General features: G+C 29.0%; 1 protein-coding gene across 1 annotated transcript in view; it reads right to left on the bottom strand.

The window, feature by feature from the left end:
* The window catches only part of LOC129988990 (protein spire homolog 1-like), a 175,323-nt gene extending 155,600 nt beyond the window's left edge, over positions 1-19,723 (bottom strand). Inside the window, exon 1 of the mRNA XM_056097290.1 lies at positions 19,397-19,723. Coding sequence (XP_055953265.1) covers positions 19,397-19,655 — 259 coding nt within the window. The 5' untranslated portion in view covers positions 19,656-19,723. The remainder of the gene's footprint in view (positions 1-19,396) is intronic.
* Between the last annotated feature and the right edge of the window lie 2,693 nt (positions 19,724-22,416).

Here is a 22,416-nt window from a genome sequence, read left to right on the forward strand (position 1 = left end):
TATTTAAGAAATCAATCTTCAAGTTTCAAGAGCGAGCGCAAACTTCAAAAATTTCATTTTGGTAAAAATGAAAAACCACAGTCGCCTACGCTATAAAAAAAGAAAATCCACTTTCTACAACGTGGAAAATAAAGTGTCAGGTAATAAATACACGGAGCTCCAGCAGAGCGACCTCATTGTGCATTTCTACCTGATTTACAGTTCTGAAATTGCGATTAAACACAAGAGGAGAAAAAAGGGTTGACCAGAAAAGCCGTTAGAAAGGCCATTTGCCAGAACAGGCATTTCGCTCTAAGCTCTTATCTAATTTATCAGAATTCCTCAGATTTCTTTACCTTCCAAAATAAGTGAGACAACAGGAGGTTTCTTTTTAAAATGCATCAGAAGTTGAATACAGAATTAAGATGAGGTGGAAAAGGTTATCGTTTGCAAAAATGCACTTAAATGCGAAGCAGATAACTGAAGCATCTATTATCAAAACGCTATTTTAAGAATTGGCCGTTAATTTATTTATTTTTTTATAAAATAAATCAAAAATATTAGGGAAAATTAAAACTAATTTGACTATAAAATTCGTATTAATAGCACAGTGCATTCCAATGTATCCGGTTAGCGAATATCCAGCTTCCGTACTATCCGGCCCAGTTTGTAAGTAAGCCTAAAAATTGTAAGTTTTGCATCTTATCTTTGCCTTTTCATATCAGTGAACAATAACAATCATCTGAGCCAATTTTTTTAAGAATTAGGCCTACGATTTATGTTAATGCTTTGTTTATGTTTCCTGCATTTAAATTAAACATTACAAAATTTATGTTAAAATGTGAACAGTTTATACCCCCCCCCCAACTTGATTTTTCTCAAAGAAATATTAAAATGTGTACAATTTATGTCCTTTAACTTACTTTTTCTCCAATAAGTTCTTGAAACGTGCAGTGCAGTATATAAACATATATAAATTACCAACACAGAGCCTTCTATTTTAACTCGATACGTTACCGGCAACTGCTTCTATGATTCACGAGGCAGCGGCTGCGTTCACATTAAGAAAATGGTGAGCTTAGTACTTAATAAGAAGTGAGAAAATATGTATTATAACAGTGAATTTTGATATAAAAAGTTTGTCTTCTGGTATTGCTAGGCAAAGAAATGAATTCATAGAACACCGGCCTATCCGGTTTACCACAGCCACATTAGGCTGGATACTCAGGAGTGTACTATTTAAAAATTCAAATAAAATTCAATATAAAAAAGAAGGGAAAATCGAATTTTTTGAACTAAGACACAGACATGGACTTTTACGAATACTGAAAGTTCCGAAAAGCATATATATAGAAAGTGTATTACAGTAAAATACTAACAATATGATAAGAAAAAGTGAAATTCTAAATCAAATCTTAGAAGTAGATAAAAAAAAACTTCCTAATCTAATTCCTTCATGTTTTTAATTAAATTAATTATTTCACAAAGTTGTAATTAATTAAACTACTTAGATTCAAGTGTCTTAAAGAAAAAGCTTGAAATTTTTCAACAGAAAATACAAACTTTCTTCAGCAAAGAAAATATTTAGGAAACGTATAAAAGGGATGAATAAAAAAAAAAATTCAAGAGAATTTTTTTAAATACTTTTTACGTCAAGATGTTTAAAGCAAACCTCATAGTGATTTGGTTGGAATTAGAAGCATTTAACACTGGCAATTTATTTAAAAATATAGACTAACAGCCTGATTGTTTCAACGAAATTTTTTTTTCAACTGCATTTAAAACTCTCCACATTTTTCTGCAAAGGCTGATTAAACCAGGTAATGATAGATAAAAGTGGAATAGGAAATCAGTAATGCCATCAATGATACAAATTGTTTAAAAATAATTTAAAATAAACTTGAAAGAAAGTTTTGTAATTTGTAAAAAGAGGAAAGTGAAATTTTGTTTGGTGAATCTGGAAAACTCAAAAAATGAGACTTGTGCGTGAATTCAGATGATTAGCTTGGTAGACACAAGCAGATGCACTTCATATAACTAAACAGTATATGAAATGAAAATACAAACATAATACTGTGAGTGTATTACTGTATATTCTTCACATATTATGTAACATTCATTACACGGTTCAATAATTCAGCAGAGAATCCCATTTTAAGCAAATCATTCAGACAAAAAAAATTCACTTTGGCCTGAAGATTTCAAAATGGCTTTCACTCCTAGCCTGTAAAAAAAATTCAAAATTGATAATATGATGCTTCAATATAAAAACCAGAATTCAAAGAAATGATCAACAATAAAGGTGAAAAACAGTTGTTAGCATAAAAGCTTTCGAACAATTTCCAATATTTTGAAGAAAGCTTGTACGAGACTGGAAGTAAATGCTTCATTAATTGCATTTCAACTTAAAAATGGCAAGAAGTAATTCTGACATCTTTTCAAAAATTTAAGTACAATTGAAAAATACTATACACAACGGTACAAAAAAAAGCACGAGTTCTTTTCAAAAAGGATCTACGAGAAAAAGAATTTCAAGTTCACATCTTTCATACCAAAGCAACAAACCATCATAATTCAGCCTTGAAGGTGAAGGTTGGAATTTGGTTGGTGAAATATGTAAAGAGTTATGAAAACTTGAAAATTAACAGCTTTCAAGAATGAATTTGAAAACACCACGAAACGGTTTGGTGAGAACTATGCACTTTTCTTAAATGCTCTTCACAAGCACATTATGCAAAGCAATAAATCACGACTGACTGGTTGAAGATGGTTGCAAGTAGTATGTGTTCTTTGATCACAACATAAGCATTCATCAAGAAACATCAGCGCCTCGAGGGAAAGTCGACAGGTTGAAAGGTACAGAAAAGAAAAGAAAAAAATTGAAGAATACATCTGAAATAATCAGGAAGAATATTCAAATTGTATAATGGAAAAAAAAAAGAATTTTTATTGTTGCATATACTTTTTTATATTAGATAGCTCCTTATTAAAAATTATTTTTAAAAAAAATCGGTTAACTGGATTTTTTAAATCAAGATAACGCATGTACTGCATTTAAAAAATAAAATATAAAATGGCGTTCTTATTTATTTCTGTTCAAAAAAATTCCTGTTACAACTTGACGTTAATTCGTTTTTCTGAATCAACTTAATTTTTATTTATACTATTATTTATATTTATTTACACTAAAATCATTTGCTTATAGTTATACAATATATTGTTTCATTATTCAATATCTTCATCAAGAGTTGCAATGAATGTAAAATCTGATTTTTTTTTGAGGTCATAAACAATTTTGTAAAGAAAATTGTATTACAAGAATTTTTAAAAATTATCACGCTAGGAATACTTTTCTGTTTTACTTAAGAACAGGACCTATTAAACTGGGTAGTTTGATAAATTACAGGGGGTTGAGAGTTCAGTTTATATTAATATCCCGTTTTAAAGCAACACTAAGGCTATTTTGAGACGGCCTTCGTATTTTTGAACTATTATCAGATGACGAGGGCGGCACCGGAGCTGGTGTCCTCTTCTCCAAACTTCCGCTCTAAACCAACAGGAGGACGTTTGGCTCGACGGTTTTTAACGTGAACCAGACCCGCTTACATGACGGTTCTTCAGTGGAATCGAGTCTCGAACTTGAAGCCCTCCGGTTCCGAAGCCCAGATCTTACCACTAAGCCACCGCGGCCTGCACAGGAGTCGTGAAAAGCCTGACCTATTCTTCCTTCAAATTCTTCAACATCTCTAAAAAGCAGTCTTAAACTCAACTTGGTTTTAAATATTAAATTACAATTTTTAGATAACTAATTTTAATTGAATACTTTCTAGTTATAACTAATTGTTTCATTATTTTCTTATTTATTTTCCAAAATTAGAGAAATGCAGGTTTTTTTTTTTTTGGAAACAGAAAATACGCATCGAATTAAATTGTAATTTGATCAGTTTAGAGAAAGTTCGCTATTTGCATATTATTTTTACTATACAGCCTATATTTAACAGAAATTTCTTGAATCAATATAACATGGACGTCCCTAGACAGTTGATTATCATAATATATTATTTATAAGAAATACAGACGAAAACTACTCAACAAAGAATTTCGCCATACAACTAACTCTATTACTGCCACTATTACGAATTTTACTCTACAATGAACTCATTTTTTGTAAAAAAAAAAAAGTTAGAAAGATCTTGGCAACAGAAAAAAGAGAGGGGGGGGGGGCAACTACCGCGTAGTTACTTAATGACAAAGTTGAACCACTTCAATGTTCTAATCAAATAAATTTTTAAAAATGCTCATTTACTTTTAAACATGGCCAAGCTATTTCGGATAAAATTCTGGATAATGTTATTTTTTCTTAAGATTCTTCCTAAGTTGAAAAGAAAAGGCAATATCTAAAATTGAAATCAAAAATATAAGAAATCTTTGTGTTTTTTGTAATCTCCCAGAAACATAAATTTTTATCCAGAATTTAAAAAAAAAAATTCAAGTGTATCACTTTTATTTATCAACTGTATAATATCACGCAACATATTACAGAAACGAATAAAAAGATGATTTTAGATTGATCAAACAAAACGATTTTTAAAATAGTGTTTTATACGGAAGCAAAATAGCTTAATTTTAAGCGTGACATGAGGGCAATACCCAACTTGTGCTCCTATTCTATAAAATTCGACAAGACACCAAAATGTATTTTGATTCTTGATGCAGGGCACAGTACGATCAATGATATGAAATTTACTATCATGTCAAGGTATACATTTTTATCCACCTTTAATAATATTTAGCTTCAAAAGTTACTTAAAAATCGTATTAATAATTTGCCTCCATGGTACTTGGAGCATTCACTATATCTTCTTTCCCCGATTAAAATTAAATTTGAAACTGTCATTCGCATATACGCTGAGTATTCACTGCATTTTAGTTCGAAGTCAGATCTCGAAACCGCCATCTTCCGATCTCAAATTCCAGACTGCCACCAGGAAAAAACATGTCCTATAGCTATAAAACTGACTTAGAAGTTATTTTGTTGTATATTACTTAAATCAGATTTAAATGGGGAAACAACGAAATACCAGTGAATGGTCAAATGCACTCGACTGAAAGATTGCATCCTTAGCTGAAATCTAAACAGAACAAATGATGTTTTAATAAAGGCAATTAACAGAAATGCAAATAAATTCGGCGATCCTTTTGTGTCTGACCTTGAGTGTGTGGGACGAGGACAAAAGTTTTTTCAGTGAGACCAACCACCAATGTGGTGAATCCGTCACGGATTGGCGACAAAGCGAAGTCGGGTCTCCAGGAGCATGACTCCACGGAAGTAGCAATGGTTACTTCACGGACAAACGGTCAATCCCGCAACCAAAGTCATCGGGAGCTGCATCAGAGCACAATCGAGACGTGAAGGAAGGCGAAAGTGGCTGGACTCCCTTATCTGATCCATCCGAAATGAAGTGCATCGAGGATTAGGCGCACAGATACACATCTTGACCGACGGAATGTGTCAAAGGTCCAATGCCACTGGTCGGAAATGATTTTCGAAGAGAAATTGGTTTTACGCTTAGAGAATAGAAGATGCTATTTATAGGAATGATGATTGTGCCGTCAGAGAATTTAGAGTCAAAATACGATAAGTTATCACCGCTTCTACAGAGATGGACTTGCGGATAGAAGTCATTGATAAGAGAAAATTTAAAGAAATTAATACCGGAAATGATTTGCTACAAAGCTTCTGATGGAGAATAGGTTATGAGTAATGGTTAAAAACTTTTTGTGGCTTCTGTAACTTTCATAATAAAAAATTTTGAGAGGCTCACTTTTTTCGATTGTTAAGCTGTAACAAAACTTACAAGAAGCAATAGCATTTGGACTAGAAAAAAATATGCATGTTAGAAGAAAGAAAAGGTGTAGTCAGAGCTCATATGTACACACATATAGAGGTACACTATGACTACCATGCATTCTGTTTGAAGCTATCATCGATACGGTTGAGACTAATATAGTTTATGCTTATATATGTTGTTGTTGCTTATCTCCATGGTCTGACTTAGTCAGACCAAATCCAAAAATCCGTTGACAAGAAGAAAGTCAAAAAAGAGGAAGGGAGAAGAATAAATTTCTCTCCAATGAAATCCTAAACAGTCCAGGATATGTTCAGCAGAGGCCTGATGTTGGCAGCATTTCGGGCAAAGAGGGTAAACTTTTTCACCCTGAGAAAAGAAAAGACATTTAAGGTGGCCACTGGCAAGGCGCGACAGGCAAGTGAATTTTCTATCACAAGGAAGAATTAAGGACTGGCCCGGCTTATTGGCTTTATACCAATCATGAGTAGGGGGAACCATCCAATTCTTCTTATTTAGGAATTTCGCCGGAGAAAAAAGTTCTAAGTATGTGAGCTCAGCAGAAGATGAAGTCGCTAGGCTGCTTATGCTTATATATAATTATAATAATTGCAAACCAAACTTAAATCACACTGATCTTTTTGCTAGCTCTCGAAATTTGTATGACCGTATGAGTATAAACATAGCTTTTGGAATAGTAAAGACAAATGATATCAAAAAGTGTGAGTACCCAAAAAGGTTCATCTATCAGATTTCCGAAGTCAATGAAAGTTTAATAATATGAGCTTTAATCACATTCTCGAATAACAAAAATAGTTAATGAAACCTTCTTGACAATACTTTATTGCCAATTACATTTTGTTATGTGCAATTGAATCCACAGAAATTTTTCAATTTTTAAAGATTAATATTTAATAAATTATCTGCTGAAAAACTGGAAAGTGTTCTCAATAAAGAAATTCTAATGAAAAAAAACTTTATGAAATTATTTTTCTTGAATTTATTTTTATTTACAGAGCTGAAAACAACTGCGATCGAATAAATATGAATTCCACATTATAGGATTTAATTTGATAAAGCAAAGATTCAATTAATTAAATTTCCATTCGTCACTGACCAATAGATAATTTACTTGTTTTACTTTCTAACAAAGCAAACAATGAAATCACGATTTGAAATAACCAGAGATTGTTAGATAAAGGGAAATATATATTGAACTGAAAGAATAAAGCTGGTAAAGATACACACATACAATTTGTAATGTCTCTTCAAAGCAAATATTATGCAACAAAGACTTTGCAGAGCTGCCGACTCTGCACGACCCATGTCATAATTAAGATGACATAAAGCTTAAGAGGGCACGTCAATCGTACGTCTTTTCGATTATTTTCAAGTCAATATACTTCCTTTTATATTATGTTAACCTTGAAAAGTAACAGTATTCTCAAGGTAATAAATTTGATGAATGAAGCGTGATTTTCACACTTACTTTTGAGTTGTTTGCACTAGAACCAGCGAGAAAAAGTTGCATCACCCAGTAGTTATTGATAAGGAAGTTTGAAAATCAGCATTAAGTCGGTGGGTTTTAACCGAGTACTGTAAAACGCAGCAGGAAGATTCAGTTGATTAATTTTTAGTTAGTTAGTTTACAGTTTCTTAACCGATTTAAAAATCTATTCCCGACATTAAAACATTATCTTAATGTTAAATAATTTCAATTTTTTTAAAGAACGCAAATGAATTGGCATCCTCTATTAGCTTGCTTTCAAATATATGTTTGACTTATGAAAGAATCTTTAAGGCAAAAGATAATTTTTATTAGAGATGATACATTAACAGAATTTTGAAATTTGAATTTAGAGGGCGAAAAAACTTATTTATAAATAATCTGACTTAGAAAAATAGTTTATAGGTTAAACATATATCTGCAAGCAATGTAATTTGAATCACTAAATTTTGAGACAAAACATTAAAAACTGTCAAATCTAATTTAAGATGTCAATTAAAGTATTCTTGAGATTTTAAAATTCAATAAACCCCAAAATCTAAAGACATATCATAAAATTTAAGAGATCTGTTGTTGCTATTCTTCATTCCCTAATGTTAAGACCCCAATAGTATGTAGTTAAAACCTACAAAGGTCTACAATCCCATCTGATATAAAAAAAGTTCAAATCAATAGCAAAACTAGTTGTAACGTTACAATCAATACCAGAGATAAAATCAAACAGCTTATAGTAGGTATTTTTTTAATCTATAAATTTAAGATAAGCACATTTCACGTGATCTTATAAAGAGTTGATATTTTAGTCATTCTTTAACCCTTATCGTGGCAAGATTGCTTTTTTGAAGAAAAGCAAAAAAAAATTTATATATAGGTAGCTTCTTTACGCTATAAAAAATAAATATATATATAAATAAACGTCTAGAAATGTCATGTGTTTAATAAAACTAAGTTAAAAATTATTTTATAGTGGTAGTATATTTTTATAAAGTTGTATGTATGGTATACTATACAAAATGAACATAAGGGTTAAGAAAAGAACTTTGCTAATCTACAACTAAGAGTAAGCTCGCTATATAACCAGAGCTCATATATCTCCTTTCAAAAACCAAATTATTTTATATTGATTTTAATTTAACCTCTGCATGAGTAGTACTTAAAGTAATAAATACAAAAATCAATCTGAAATCACAAAATATTTAATTATGAAATACTTACAAGAGAGTTGATTTCTATATTTCGTAAATTAAAAAAAATTAAAGAAAATCAAAATTGGCAGATAAATGCGAAACTTTTGAAAACAATTTTAACATTCAACAACAAGATTGCCATAGTAAATTCGAAAACATGACAAAAAAATCACAAGAAAATATTCTGAAATTTATAAGAACTTGAATTTTATTTCGAGTACAAGAAATAATTAATTGTGGAGCACCGCAATACCACTTGCAAATCTAATGAAAGCACAAAATAAAATTACACTGAAAATATCACAAAAAGAATTTCGAAGCTTCCCAAAGCTGAAGATGGCCTTAGGCATCTGTTTAATTTAACTATATGATAATCCGATACTGTACAATAACACAGAATTTCTTTCCTGTTCACATGCATTCTAATAAATTGAAAACAAGGTTATGCAAATAAACGTTTTTCAGAAAATTCAAAAAATAAGAATCACCATACAACTCCACATTTTACGGTCAAACAAATAAAGCTCTTCTGGAGCGATATCCATTTAGAGCAATTTAGGTAACAACAAATAGGATAAGTATGACGTAAGATAACAGACGCCGATTATAGGGCTGTAAGAAACAACTCGGAAGATAAGAATCATGAAGAGAAATCATCTTCAAAACGTGAAAAACAGATTTGACATGCTGGTATACTCCGTGATTCCGTGAAGCGGAACATAAAATTGTTTTTAAAATACGTCCATTACAGATTCTACACAACGTTATTGGACTTCAAAAAAAAAAAAATTGAATTATATAGACATCCTGGCTAGTTTGTATTTTCGCCAATACGACAATCGAATATTAATTAATTATTAACTTTCAGTAAGTAAATATTTAAAATACATATTAAAATATTTCTGTCGAGGGTTTTACTCTTCGCTGATCAAGGGTTTTTATTTTCATTCCACGCGGTTTTCTTAGAAGGTCAATGAAATGCATACCTTTTTTTCCGAAAAAAAAGGTTAGATTTCTAATACTACAAAATTAATATCGTCATTCATATTTCTCAACCACTGCGGGATATCTAACGACAAATTTCAGCTTCAGTGTCAAAAACAATATTGAATATTATTTTTAATATTATTCTCAGAAAAGTATTTTATAATTTACTATAGAATTAACAAGTTGAAGACATTTAAAACGACACATTACAGAAAATTATTTCTATGAGGTAATTTGGTCCTTTTAGCTTTTGATTAGAATAGCCAACACCAAGGAATTATTTAAAAAGATATAATAATATATCAACACATTTTTTTTATTTAAACTAGAAATAAATAGTAATAATGCAATAAAAATAACAATATCATGGAAATGCAAAATTGAATGTATTTTTAAAATCAGTAATGTCAATAAAAAATAGTAAAACACGAAGATTTGTAAAAGTAAGTTTCGCTGGAGTTATTATGATTTTCTGCCACAAAATCTTTCAAATACAAAAATATATAGCCGATGACCATTAAATAAAATACATTTAATTAAAATGCAAATTACAATGAATTTTTTTTTTTTTAGGAAAGACATATAGATGTGTTTTAGCTTTGCAAGATACGCTATGAGAAGGGTGCCGATAATGTTTACATTTTTTTAATTATATTTCTTATGGGTCGATTTCACTAAATAATAGAACAAGGAAAGTCATACGGTTCAATGAAACAAAAACAATTATGAAATCAGGAAGGCAAATTGAAAGCGTTGCCGCCTCCATGATCTGAGTAACACAATTTTAAATGAAAACGCATCAGATATATATATATATTCTGAAAAATCATTTCCACTCATTCAGGTGGGAAAAGGATGAAAGTAGGTGGAACTGCACCGCGATTGAAAAACGGTGACGCATATATGTCAAGTCTTCGTAGAACGAAGAAAAAAAAAAGTGCTTCCTTTTATTCATGTCGAGTGGCAAACATCATACAACATTCCAAGAGCATGTAAACACATCAAGTCCTTCACCTGGAGTAAAAAACTCGACAAAGGAGTTAGTTGACAGATGTCTATTTGTTGATAGTCGATTTCTTAGACCAGTGATGTTGAAGTTTTTTTTTTTTTTATTTATTTTTTTTTTCCTTCCCCTTGCGAATTGGAGAAAAAAAATGTCTAGGTGAACTCTACAGGATGAAATGACCATAAGAAAAATATTCAGTAAAAAAGTATATAATTAAACTCAAATATTTGAGGTGTGTGTGTGCGCGCTCACACATGCGTGTGTGTGTTCATGCTCTACAGGAACAGACTATTTGACCTAGAATTAAATTTAGCACCGATATAATTTGGAAGGCTAGAATGTGGACGTCGTGTGTGAGAAACAAGCGAATCTTTTGCAACTTCTGAAAATATTACTAGACAAAATTTTGCTTTAACACCATATTAATTATAGCTTTAACACCATATATAGTCGTTTCGATGATACGAAATTAATTTTTACAACGGTTTTTTTTTTTCTGAATTAAATTTTTTTTAAATAATTTTTTGTATAATTTCAAAAAGAGATTGATTATTGTCTTATTATTATTATTTATTCCCCAATTCAAACTATGTTCATTCATTCATTAAATAATTGATCGAATTCTTTTATTAAAGAAGAAATGAAATTACATTACCGAAAAAATCAACGTGTAATTTGAAATAAACATTTTAATTTTTAATTGAAATCGAACATAACCAATAATGCCGGTGAACCAACTGCTCACCAAAGGCGACTAGTAACAAATAAATCCAGAAAACGAAAAATAAAAGTTATTGCAATGATTACAGCACTGCATGAATAATAGCAATAAGATTATTCATCTCGTAATGCATTTATTTATGGTTTTCAATAGCAGCAACATAACATTAATACACAAATTTATTTTTTGTAGATAAGCAGGGATATGGAAAATACTGTGCTGTTTATGGATTAATTATATATAGTAACATGTACACTCAAATAAAACATATATTAGTTAAAAAATAATTTGAAATTATTATAACAAACAAACAGTTTGTCATAATAATATTCAAATTAATTTTCTAATTCTCAAAACAGTTAAAAAAACCCTTCTGTGTACTAGATATACAACATTCGAAAATGTATGCGTGAGTGACGATAAGAGGTGTGATTTGGCAAATATCTCTCAGTGGGTTGCGAAAAAAAAAGCTAAGAAGGAATTAATCATGTTGATATTGAAATGCTTGAACAATCGCAATTAAAATGATGATCATTTTCAAAACAATCAATTTGCTTAAGGATAAATAAACAATAATTTAGTAATTTGATCTCAGCTCATTAGTTGATCTCCAATTATCCTGTTTCGTATAATAAATACTCAATTCTTGAATAATTGTATTTTGGATCATTAGTTGATTTTCAACTCAGAATAAGTTAAAAGAATATTAATAATTCCTTCTATAACATAGGGAAAATATATAATTAAAAAATTCATGCCGTTCGCTCACACAAAAAATGGTCATTTTAATATTTGATATTGGATTAAACATGTTGAAATACACTGTACAATAACGCAAAATATTCTCGAGATATTTTGTATTTATAGTAATATAAAATGAAAAATTCCAGATTAAGTTTTCAATAAAATATTCGGGAAAAAATAGAGTATAACAGCTACTTCCAATTTCCATACACATAAGAAACTTGGAAAAGTCTGAAAATAAAATATCACATGGAAATCCGAAACCTATATTTTGGCCCAGGTAAAAAATATGCTCGTAAGTTTTCTGGAGAAGTTTGAGCATTAATAAAAAGAACCAAATCAATCCGGAACAAGGCATTTGAAATGAAACTTTGCAGTTATTCGCCTTATGGCTTTATTTTAAAATCGAAATTAAAGCTGATATTTTCACATTACAATAATTTAATTTCATAAGAAATAAAATGAATTAATTATTAATGCAACCATTACTAAAAGTTTCCCTGATTGCCAATAGTCAATAATACAACAATAAATTTACCCTAAACTTCGATTATGTAATAATCTCTACATACTGTATAGAGCAAATAAATATTACAACTTCCTTGACAATATAGAGCACACAATACTTTTATATAGATACGCCATTTTCAATCGATTGTATAAAATGTATTACGCCTAGGGTTCAAAATAGTAACCTTACACACGAGAATCCCCAGCGGCGAATTAGCAGTTCATCAATGAGGTTTTTTGATTTCTCAAGAAGACTGGACATGTAAGGCCATAAAAAATGGATTATAAAAAGTAAACTAATTTATTCAATAGTTCCGATCAATATTTTTTTAATCAAACAATCATACACATCCCGATTAACTATTTAAATGCTATTAATCTTACAATAGCATTTCTTCCAAACTCCAATATATTATCTTCAATATAAATTATATATAAAGGTTTGGGAAGACCATGACCCAACGCCTCTCCTCTTGCATCCTCTTGTGCTCCTCCCTATTGCTACTCATAGCGTACATTAAAATTCAAAGATACATTTACTTCATAATAAAACAGTCTTTTTCTGGTAATTATGTTAATCAAGAAATAAACGAAAAAGGCTGCATTTTCAGGCTTTTATTAAAATCTACAGGTATGACTTTTAAAGGCAAAAGCACCAGTCTAACCAAACAAAAATAAAAATTTCAAATTTTCTTTAACAGCCTTTTTAATTTTGCTAAGTTTCAATATATCTACAAATAAGAGCATTTTATGAATTTCAAAATCAATCAATCGTAATGCCATTATCTACCATTTCCCAAACTTCCTCTTCGATTTTTAGGAGCAATCCCCCTCCAACTTAAATCATCTGCCTCTGATAAAATAATCCCATTTATAAGAAAACATGCCTTAATTATCGTATTCTGACAAACTATATTAAATGCTGTCTGTAGTATGCGAGTAAATTTGGAATTTTTCGAACCATATTAGTCCATGAAACATTTTAGAAAAATACAAGCCTACTAATAATGGAGGTCACAGAAGACAAGATATCCAATTCTGTAACACAAGTGACATAAAACGAAACTGCATAGATATTACGGAACATTCCAAATTCCATTCGTAGCACCCAAAAAGAGCAATTTCTACTTTTTTTTTAATGACTATAGGCATATCGCGACACAGAAGGAAATCCGCTTCATTATTAATTGACGCCCAGAACTCAAAGCAGGTTCATAGCCTGTGCAAACTGATAAAAACGAAAAGATGACGGAAATTTGAGCCATGAAAAATGTCAGAATACACTGTCAAAATCATTATTTTATCCCATTTATCGCGGAATAATGTGTCCTATTTCAGTCAGTTCTTATCGGTAAAATCAAATCGAAAAAAACTCAAATAATACATTTAAAAGAAGATAAATAGAAAGAAAATGTTTAAAACTATACAAATATATCTTTAAAATTTTATTTAATGAACTTCTTTGCCATCTCTTTTAGATAAACACGCGAAATAAAAATTTTTAGTTCAAAATTCAACTAACATTAATCAATCCAACAACATACAGAATCAAAATAGAATCATTAGTCAAAAGACTCCCCCCCCCCCCAAAAAAAAACAGCATTGTAGCACTGAGCTTTAGTTTAGGGAAGGGGACAAAATAAATAACCGTGAAATTTGTTTTATATATGACAAAGTAAGATTGAGAAAAATGATATTTTATACACCCTTCTGCAAGTAATGTGCTCGGATCAGATAATAGAACTTCTTTCTTAGGCTACTCTACTGAAACAAAATTGATTTTTCCCGGCAAAAATTATTCATTTCCATCTGAAATTACCTCTATATTCCACAACCTTTGGCAATCTTTTTGTAATCTTGGTTATCTATAGTTTTCTTTAACTCTTAAAGTTTTATTATTACAGAGGGAAAATTGAAATTTGTACTTTGATAGAGCAACTGGAGTAACATAATTTTATTTTAAAAAAAGAACATTAATGTTAGCTATTAGTCGGGATATGTTCAATAAATATTCTGTTATTTTCTGAAAGAATTTTCAATAGAAAAATTTAATGGAATTTTTTTTCAAAATTTCAGCATAATTTTCGCTAAATAAAAAAATAATTTTCGTTATTATTGAACCTCGGTTAGCAACAAAAATTGCTTCAGTAAAAGAAATAGATATTTTATCCGCAATTTCCCAAGTATGTTTCCTGTCTCACCAGAAAGAAACAAAAACTTCTCAAAATATAATAGATAAAAAAAAATCAATCATCGCCATCATCTCACCTAAAATTTAAATAAACACTCTAGAACATTAAAAATAGAAAAGGAATATGCAAGACGATTTAAAACGGGAAAATTCACCTTGACCGTGATTGAATTCAGAATAAATAAAATTCACATGATCTCTTTTGCATTGAAATGTCAAAATAACCTGAAGAAATTCGTCAAGATCGCGATTTCGTAATCACTTTTGATTGTAACTCACAGAGAAGATCGGTGACGTAAGAATCAGCTGCGACTTGTGTGATATGAAATGCCGCAGTAGTGCTTTCAGTATCCTACAAGTAGAAGATAGATAAAAGAGATTTTAACTAGAACAGCTGCAGGAGCGGAAAACAGCAGGCATTCTTCTCAGAAACAGACTGTTTATGACAAGTCTCAAAAATGAATACGCACGTTATTCTGCGTGGTTCTTTTCTTAATTTTAAATGTAATGTTAGTGTAAGAAATAAAAATAATAAATGAGAAAAAAGTTTATGTCTGCAATTCTCACTTTTTCTTGCTCCAAACAAAATTTAATAACATGAAATGAACTGAATTTTGATTGTCAGTACAAGCTGGATATTCAGTTTTAAATATTAAAAAGTTCAGATAAATATACTTGTTACTTCTTATTTGTGCTAAACTAAAATTTTTGCAATTGCTATCATAAAAATAAACTTAAAAGTACCGGGCGAAAATTAATATTTAAAAGGAAATGAGACTGACTGTGTTCAGTTTTAATTCCATAAAAATGAAATATGAAACCAAGAGATTATGCATAAAAATTTGTTAAATAAATTTTTATACGATCCAAAACATGCTTTATTTATTTTTTATCTAAAGCAAATTATTGATTATTTTTCAAAAAGTAATTATTTTTTTTACAGAGCACAAAAAAAAAATCTGTATTCAGCGTTGAAAGTCGAAAAAATTTGTAAAGCATGGTTTTAATAAAAATTCTTAATATAAAATAGAATTTGTGGTTTAATATGCGACAGAATCGAATCAAATACATTGAATTTTTAGCTCCAAAACCAAATCTTTGTATTCTGCTTTAAATCGAAAGGATCAATTGTTGTTGTTTTTTAATCGAAAAGAGGTGCATAGTCAGAAAAAAATAAGAATTTTTTTGAAATAAATTTTTAATAACATTAATATAAAAAATTGCACAGTAGTAAAAGAGGGGAGATGTTACACTGAAGCTATTGAAAGGCATTTTTATGCATATTTATATTTTTTTTAAATAATTAATGATGAAAGTGAGAACAAAATGCTATATCTCCCATGTCCAAAATATTATTTCCGTCGGCAACGACGCCGTCTCTTAAATTTGAAATGCAACCAAATAATGGATCAAAATCATGTTGGCTTAATTTAGAGTTCATTTAATTTCCGAAGGCTATCAAAAGTTAATGCTCTAACGTAGTCGCTTTTATATTTTGTATATGTGGCAAGCCTTTCAACAATTTTATTATTCGTAAAATATATTTGAAAGCAATACAAAAAAATTAAGAAATTTAGGATTAAATATATTCATATGTATTCAATTCATAATCAAATAACCAAAAATAAATGTCTGCATTTGATTTTATTTTTATATTTTCAAATGTCAAGTAAAAGTAACCCTTCAACAGGTCACATGTCACCGTAAACTCTCGGTGAACCGGCACTACTCCAATTCGTCCCTTCTTTAGTCCCGCATTTTCGGAAAGGCGAGAGAGAGAGAGCGTTTAAAGGGAAATTAGTCACTGAATGCGGATTTCGGTGACCTTGGCGCGACAATAACAATAAAATTTTGAATCATGCTTTGTAACAACATTGCACGTAATTAGAAAAAATTTCGTATCATGCAGCACATGTTGCAATATTTTGTGTCATAACAAATCTTTATTACTTAAACATAATATTTTTTAAATGTACTTCTATAAACCCAGCGCTTTTGTTAATCCGACAGCCCCCCTTCCTCCAAGTCTGCAAGTTGAGTTTTCAAAAGACATTTTATACACAAATCATCTCCAAATCGAAAACAATAAGAAATTTTAAAATAATTTAAAATATAAAAAGAAATTTTTTTCAAAAAAATTTAATCTTTATTTTGAATTTTAAATTCATTAAAATAAATACATAATTCTTATAGTTAAATCCCTGTATTCATGCTATCAATATAGCATGTAACAAAATTATTGGATATCTAAGGACAAGCTGAATAACCCTGTAATATGGTGTCCATTCTGAATCCAAATGGGCCATAGAGCGAGAAATATTTTAAGAGTTAATTTGTCATTTCAAAAGTTGTCTTAATTTCAAATTAGATAAATTTTCTGTATAATGTGAATACTAATGTTTTGATCAATACTAAAATTCAAAAGAAAACTTCATGTTCTTGATAGTTTAAATCAAGTTCTTGAAGTCTCCAAGATTTGAATAATATGAACTCCAATAACTTTAAATTCAGAGCTAGAATTTAAAATCAAACTTGATAAGGCACAGCTAAATAGTAACAATTCTATATATGAACAAAATCTCATTTTAATGAAAATTCCAAAAAATTAAGTAACATGAAGCTTCTTAAGTATATACCTAAATATTAATATATGTCAGATATGTTTATTCAACAAATATTGCTCTCAAAGGCAAGGAAGTAAGATTATATATATTAGTCAAATCAATTCCACTGCCAATGTAGCAATAAATATGGCAGTGTTTAAGCACATGCATTTGTAAATTATGGTACATGGAAAATTGCTACAGTGCAAGAAGGTGATACATTCATGAGGAACTTTCACTAACTTATCACAACATTTGTTATATCATATGCATAAATACCAATAAATCTTTTAAAAGTTGTCTTCCTGCTTTTATTCAGATGAGGACTTGTATTTCATACTCATAAAACAGACAGCTGATTGTATTAGATATATATCAAACAGAATTTATAAAAGCAACTGATATAGAAACACTCCTTAAGACCCTCTAATTATTTGGTTTTGAAAATCTTGTGCTTCCTATTCAGAATAAAGTGAATAAAATATATATATATGTCCACACACATAGATTGAGAAGAAAAAAAAAGACATCCTTCAGGGGTCAATCTTAAAGTATAGCAAAAAGAAAATATTAGTATAAGTATTTGCTTTTTCAAAGTAAAATTTTATGATGGGGAAAACAAAATTATTACAACTCAGATGCTATTTACTGTGTACCAAATGTGGCTGATTTAGACTTGATGTGGCCCTAAGTTATTTAAGATACATTCACTTTATATTGATGACAAATATGTTTTCCACTATTACTAAACTAAACTAAACTAAAATACAGTTTAAAAGTGCATAAGTAATGAAATAAATTTTTAACTCAAAATCAATTTAATCTATAAGATGGCCTTATACAATGGATTTTATCATCCAAGGATATACCAAGCATTTTTATTTCTTTGCAAGTAATTTCTTGATTAGAGTTTTTATATCAAGAGAAAATACTTTTAAAAAAATCATTATTTGGGACAACTGCTTAAAAAAATCTGATATTATTAATTCGTGGCAACAAAAATCTGATGCATATTTAGTTCTATTAGAATAAATTGAGCAGCAAGCACATTAAATATATGTCTTAAACAAGAACAATAAATCATCAAAGATAAATTTCAAATAGCTTAAAAATTTTTAAGAAGTTTATATATGGTTATGTTTTACTGAATAATTTAAAAATAAATAGAAAAAAGTATTAAATATAAGTAGAAAATTGGTCAATAATAAATACTTGATTTGTTTTTTACTTTATAAAATAATAAATTAAGATTATTTATCATCCATTCAATAAAAAATCACAAAAATATGTTATTACATTTGGTTTGTTATTAGTGTTAAGAAGCAGATTAAAAAGTTTGATTTTGAAATTCTTGTATTTCTATTCGAAAACTGCAAGTAAAAATCATAGCATTATACAAGAAGTATACTCAGCATACTCATTTCCAAAGTGTTTGTATATACATATAAAATGTTTAAATGCCTATTTATCAAAATTTACAATTTATATTGAAAGGCATGGATATATAGAAGAATACATACACAGTTTCTAAATTTTTGTAAAATTTGTACAGTTCTTTATGTCCTCTCTTTAATAAGTGTCATTAACATTGCACAAATATTGCAGATTGAATTCTGGGAAATATATGAAGGAAATCTCATTTTGTCTTATATGAAATAGCATTTTTTAAAAAATGGATTGTTTTTGAAAAGTAAGCAGTAATATGTTCATTACATGTTTGACATTTATAACAATCATATGATCGTTGTAATAACTACACTTAAATAAAATAGCCGTCGATAAAATTAAATCTAATGCAGAATTCATAAAAATGATTTGGCACCATCTTAGGTTTGCTTGTTGACAACAAGTAAACAACGTGAGAGCCAAAGCAATCTAAATGCTAATCTAACTATTTATCGTTCGTTCGGAATCACATCGAAGTTTCGCCGATCGATAGTGATTCGGCAAGCCGAAAAACGGACGGGGTGAGACGGCAATGGTTAGGCCCACCGGCCGGTAGAGGAATGGTAGCATTTATGTCATTCCACCTCTCATGTTGTTTTTCAAAAATCAGATTTGTTTCATCAAGATCAAGATTTCACAGCAATTGAAATATTTTTAAAAACTTACCTGAACTAGATAGCTTGACAGAGGACCGATGCACATATCCATCTTTATGTATCAATAAATGTGAAGTATCGCTTAGGCAATAACACGAACTACTGTCCGAATTCCATTCATTCACCATACATTTAGCTGCCTGAAAACACACAGCCCAAGCTTGTTCCTCACTTAGAGCAGCACTAAAAGATTGTAAAATCGTCGATAAACGTAAACAACCGTTCGAATCCAACGAGCAACGGGAAAACTTCTTACAGTCACCCGCCATATTGCTGCTCTGCAGTGGTTTACGATACCGCCGTTGAACTGCACATGCGAATTGGCTTCACAGCAACGACAGAGATGAGAATAAGGATTGGAGGAAAATTGTGGAAGCCCTTTCCATTCGGTGCTCACCAGGGGGCAGCACATTATTTAAACCTTGCTGTTCTGATCGTCTGAGCGATAAATTTTGTTTGATCATTAGTATTCGGTTTCGATATTCGATAGAAGGTTTCATTTTTTACAATTTGTTATTTTTTGTTCGAATTATCATATTTGCTAGATAATGTTCACTCTTATCAGTGACGAAGATGAATAAAATTAATGTAAATGAAATGTATTAAATATAATACTTTTAGAGTGGGTATAGTAGATATGGAGTGTTGAAAAAAACATTTTTATTTGCTTCAACAAATTCAGTTCGATATAATATTTAGCAACGAGCATAAAAATGTATGTCAGAAATTAAATGAGCGGTTTTTTTTCAAGATTTCGATACACTAATAAAAAGAATTAATAAAGTCTTTATAAATGAATCATTACAGAAATTATTAAAAAAATTTGGAATATCCCAAAAATTGTTTTATTTTACATATAATAAATAAGATAATATTAAATAACATAATATTTATAAAAAATAAAAAAAGAAGATAATAATTAATAAATAAGATAATAATTATTGAGAAAGATAGTATTTATAAATATAATTTTCTCAATCATTTCATTAGTATTATTTGCAATTTTTTTGGAAAGATAAGAAATTTGTATGAATATTCTACTTATTTATGATAGAACCACAAAGAATATGATAAGTAGTAGCAAATATGTAAAGTTTAGTAAAATATTTTTGAAAAATTTTCGAATAGGGAAATAATTGAAATTAATTATATAAAAATTTCTAGCAATTATGATACAAATAACAATGTGAATTTCATATAATACGAATGCTTTATTTCCCTTTGATGACTATGGGAACTCTGTCGTTCTCCTGTTTGGCTGACTTTAACATAGCACATAAAAATAATGAAATAATTGCAAAAATTTCTTAAGATTTCGTATCTATTACGTTTGATAATAAATTATAAATTGTAAATAAAATGAATATCAATAAGAAGCAGTTTTTAATTTTCCCAAATTATCTAATAATATTTCAACTGATCTTTCTACAAATGCTTAGTCAAGTACAAAGAATAAAATTATATATTTATATATATTGCTTTTCTATTCATTGTTTCTGCATCAGTTATTCACTGTATTTAAATGGCATAGGATAAAAATGAATAAAACGCTACAAAATTCTGCTTAATTTTTATTTATTTATTTTTGAACTTAAAGGAATGCATTCTTATTTATTTTCTTTTCAAATTTAAACAAAAATAATAAGAATTTGGAAGAAAATATATAAATACACAATATAACAAAAAATTTTAAAGCCTTTTTCATAAAAAGAAAAAAAGAAGTAATAAACTTCATTAGCTCTTAAATGGCATATAACGTAAAAAGGATTGTTGAAGCATTATTTTATCTCAAGTGACTATTTTTTAAGTTCCTATATTTCCTTTTGAAAATTAATTGATAAAATAAGTAAATAAAGGTAATGAAATCTTCAATAAGTCCATATATCGAATTTCAATGTTAGAATGCACGACACATTATCTAAATTTTATTTTTCCTGTAACAATAAAGCTGTTTCATTTTTCTCGTTATTACTTAGTTGGTTTTAAATTAGTTAGATTTAGCTAGTTAATTACTTCAAATTTTACTTAAGGCTATATAAGATTTCTTCATTTAATTATATTATTATAACACTTATTTGTTTTTAAATCAACCGACTACATTCCTAAGATTGATTAGTTGATTATGTTTTAACTGAATACATTGTCTAAGTACAATTTGAGGAAAATATATACGGTTTAAAAACAAATAAATTTGATAAAAAAGCCGTGCTTTTATTTAAAATATCCTAATATTTTCTAAACAGAAAATGTCTACTATTTTTAGAAAAATATAATTTGTAATCTTTTTTTTTTTTTTTTTTTTTTACTTTTTTAACTTACATTTATATTTTATTATTATAAAATATTATAAAATCGGAAAACAATTGTTTCTCAGTTTCATTTATAGGTAGCACTATTATATAATATCAAAATTAAATTAAATTAATCGATTGAATGATAATTAAATTCTGAAAACATGAAAATAATGTATTGACATTAATAACACATAATTGTACTAAATTTCAGAAATCTAGCATGTCAGAAAATGAGTTAAAAATCCATCTTCATAAACACGAAATAAGCTAAGTTTAATAAGAGTTTGCAAAAAATTTTTAAGAAACTATTATTCCTTTTTCAGTCACCTGTTGCTTTGGTTATAAACACAGAGTCAAAATTTTATGTTGTTATATATCTTAAAATTTTATAGTAGAAAAAATAAGAAATCTTTTTCTTTTTTTTATTTCGAACTAAACTCATTGAAAAAAATCATTAAATTTGAATTTTTTAAAAAAATCGTTTTGTTTATTAACACATATTTTAATAATAAACCAACAGAGTGGTTTACTCAAACCTTTCTAGCACTCTCTATAAATGTACTCATGTATTATTAGCTTCATGCCATCGTCCAATAATAGCTACGAAAGTACCTATTAGCGTGCGATATTTGGTCACTGAAATAGGGTTGATATACAAGTACCAACATGAAGTAGTAATTTGGATACTTTTTTCTTCCCGACCGATTGTGGTCAAAATATGACAATTCCAGTCACA

The sequence above is a fragment of the Argiope bruennichi genome, chromosome 10 (genome assembly GCF_947563725.1).
Source record: "Argiope bruennichi chromosome 10, qqArgBrue1.1, whole genome shotgun sequence".
Lineage (NCBI taxonomy): Eukaryota > Metazoa > Arthropoda > Arachnida > Araneae > Araneidae > Argiope > Argiope bruennichi.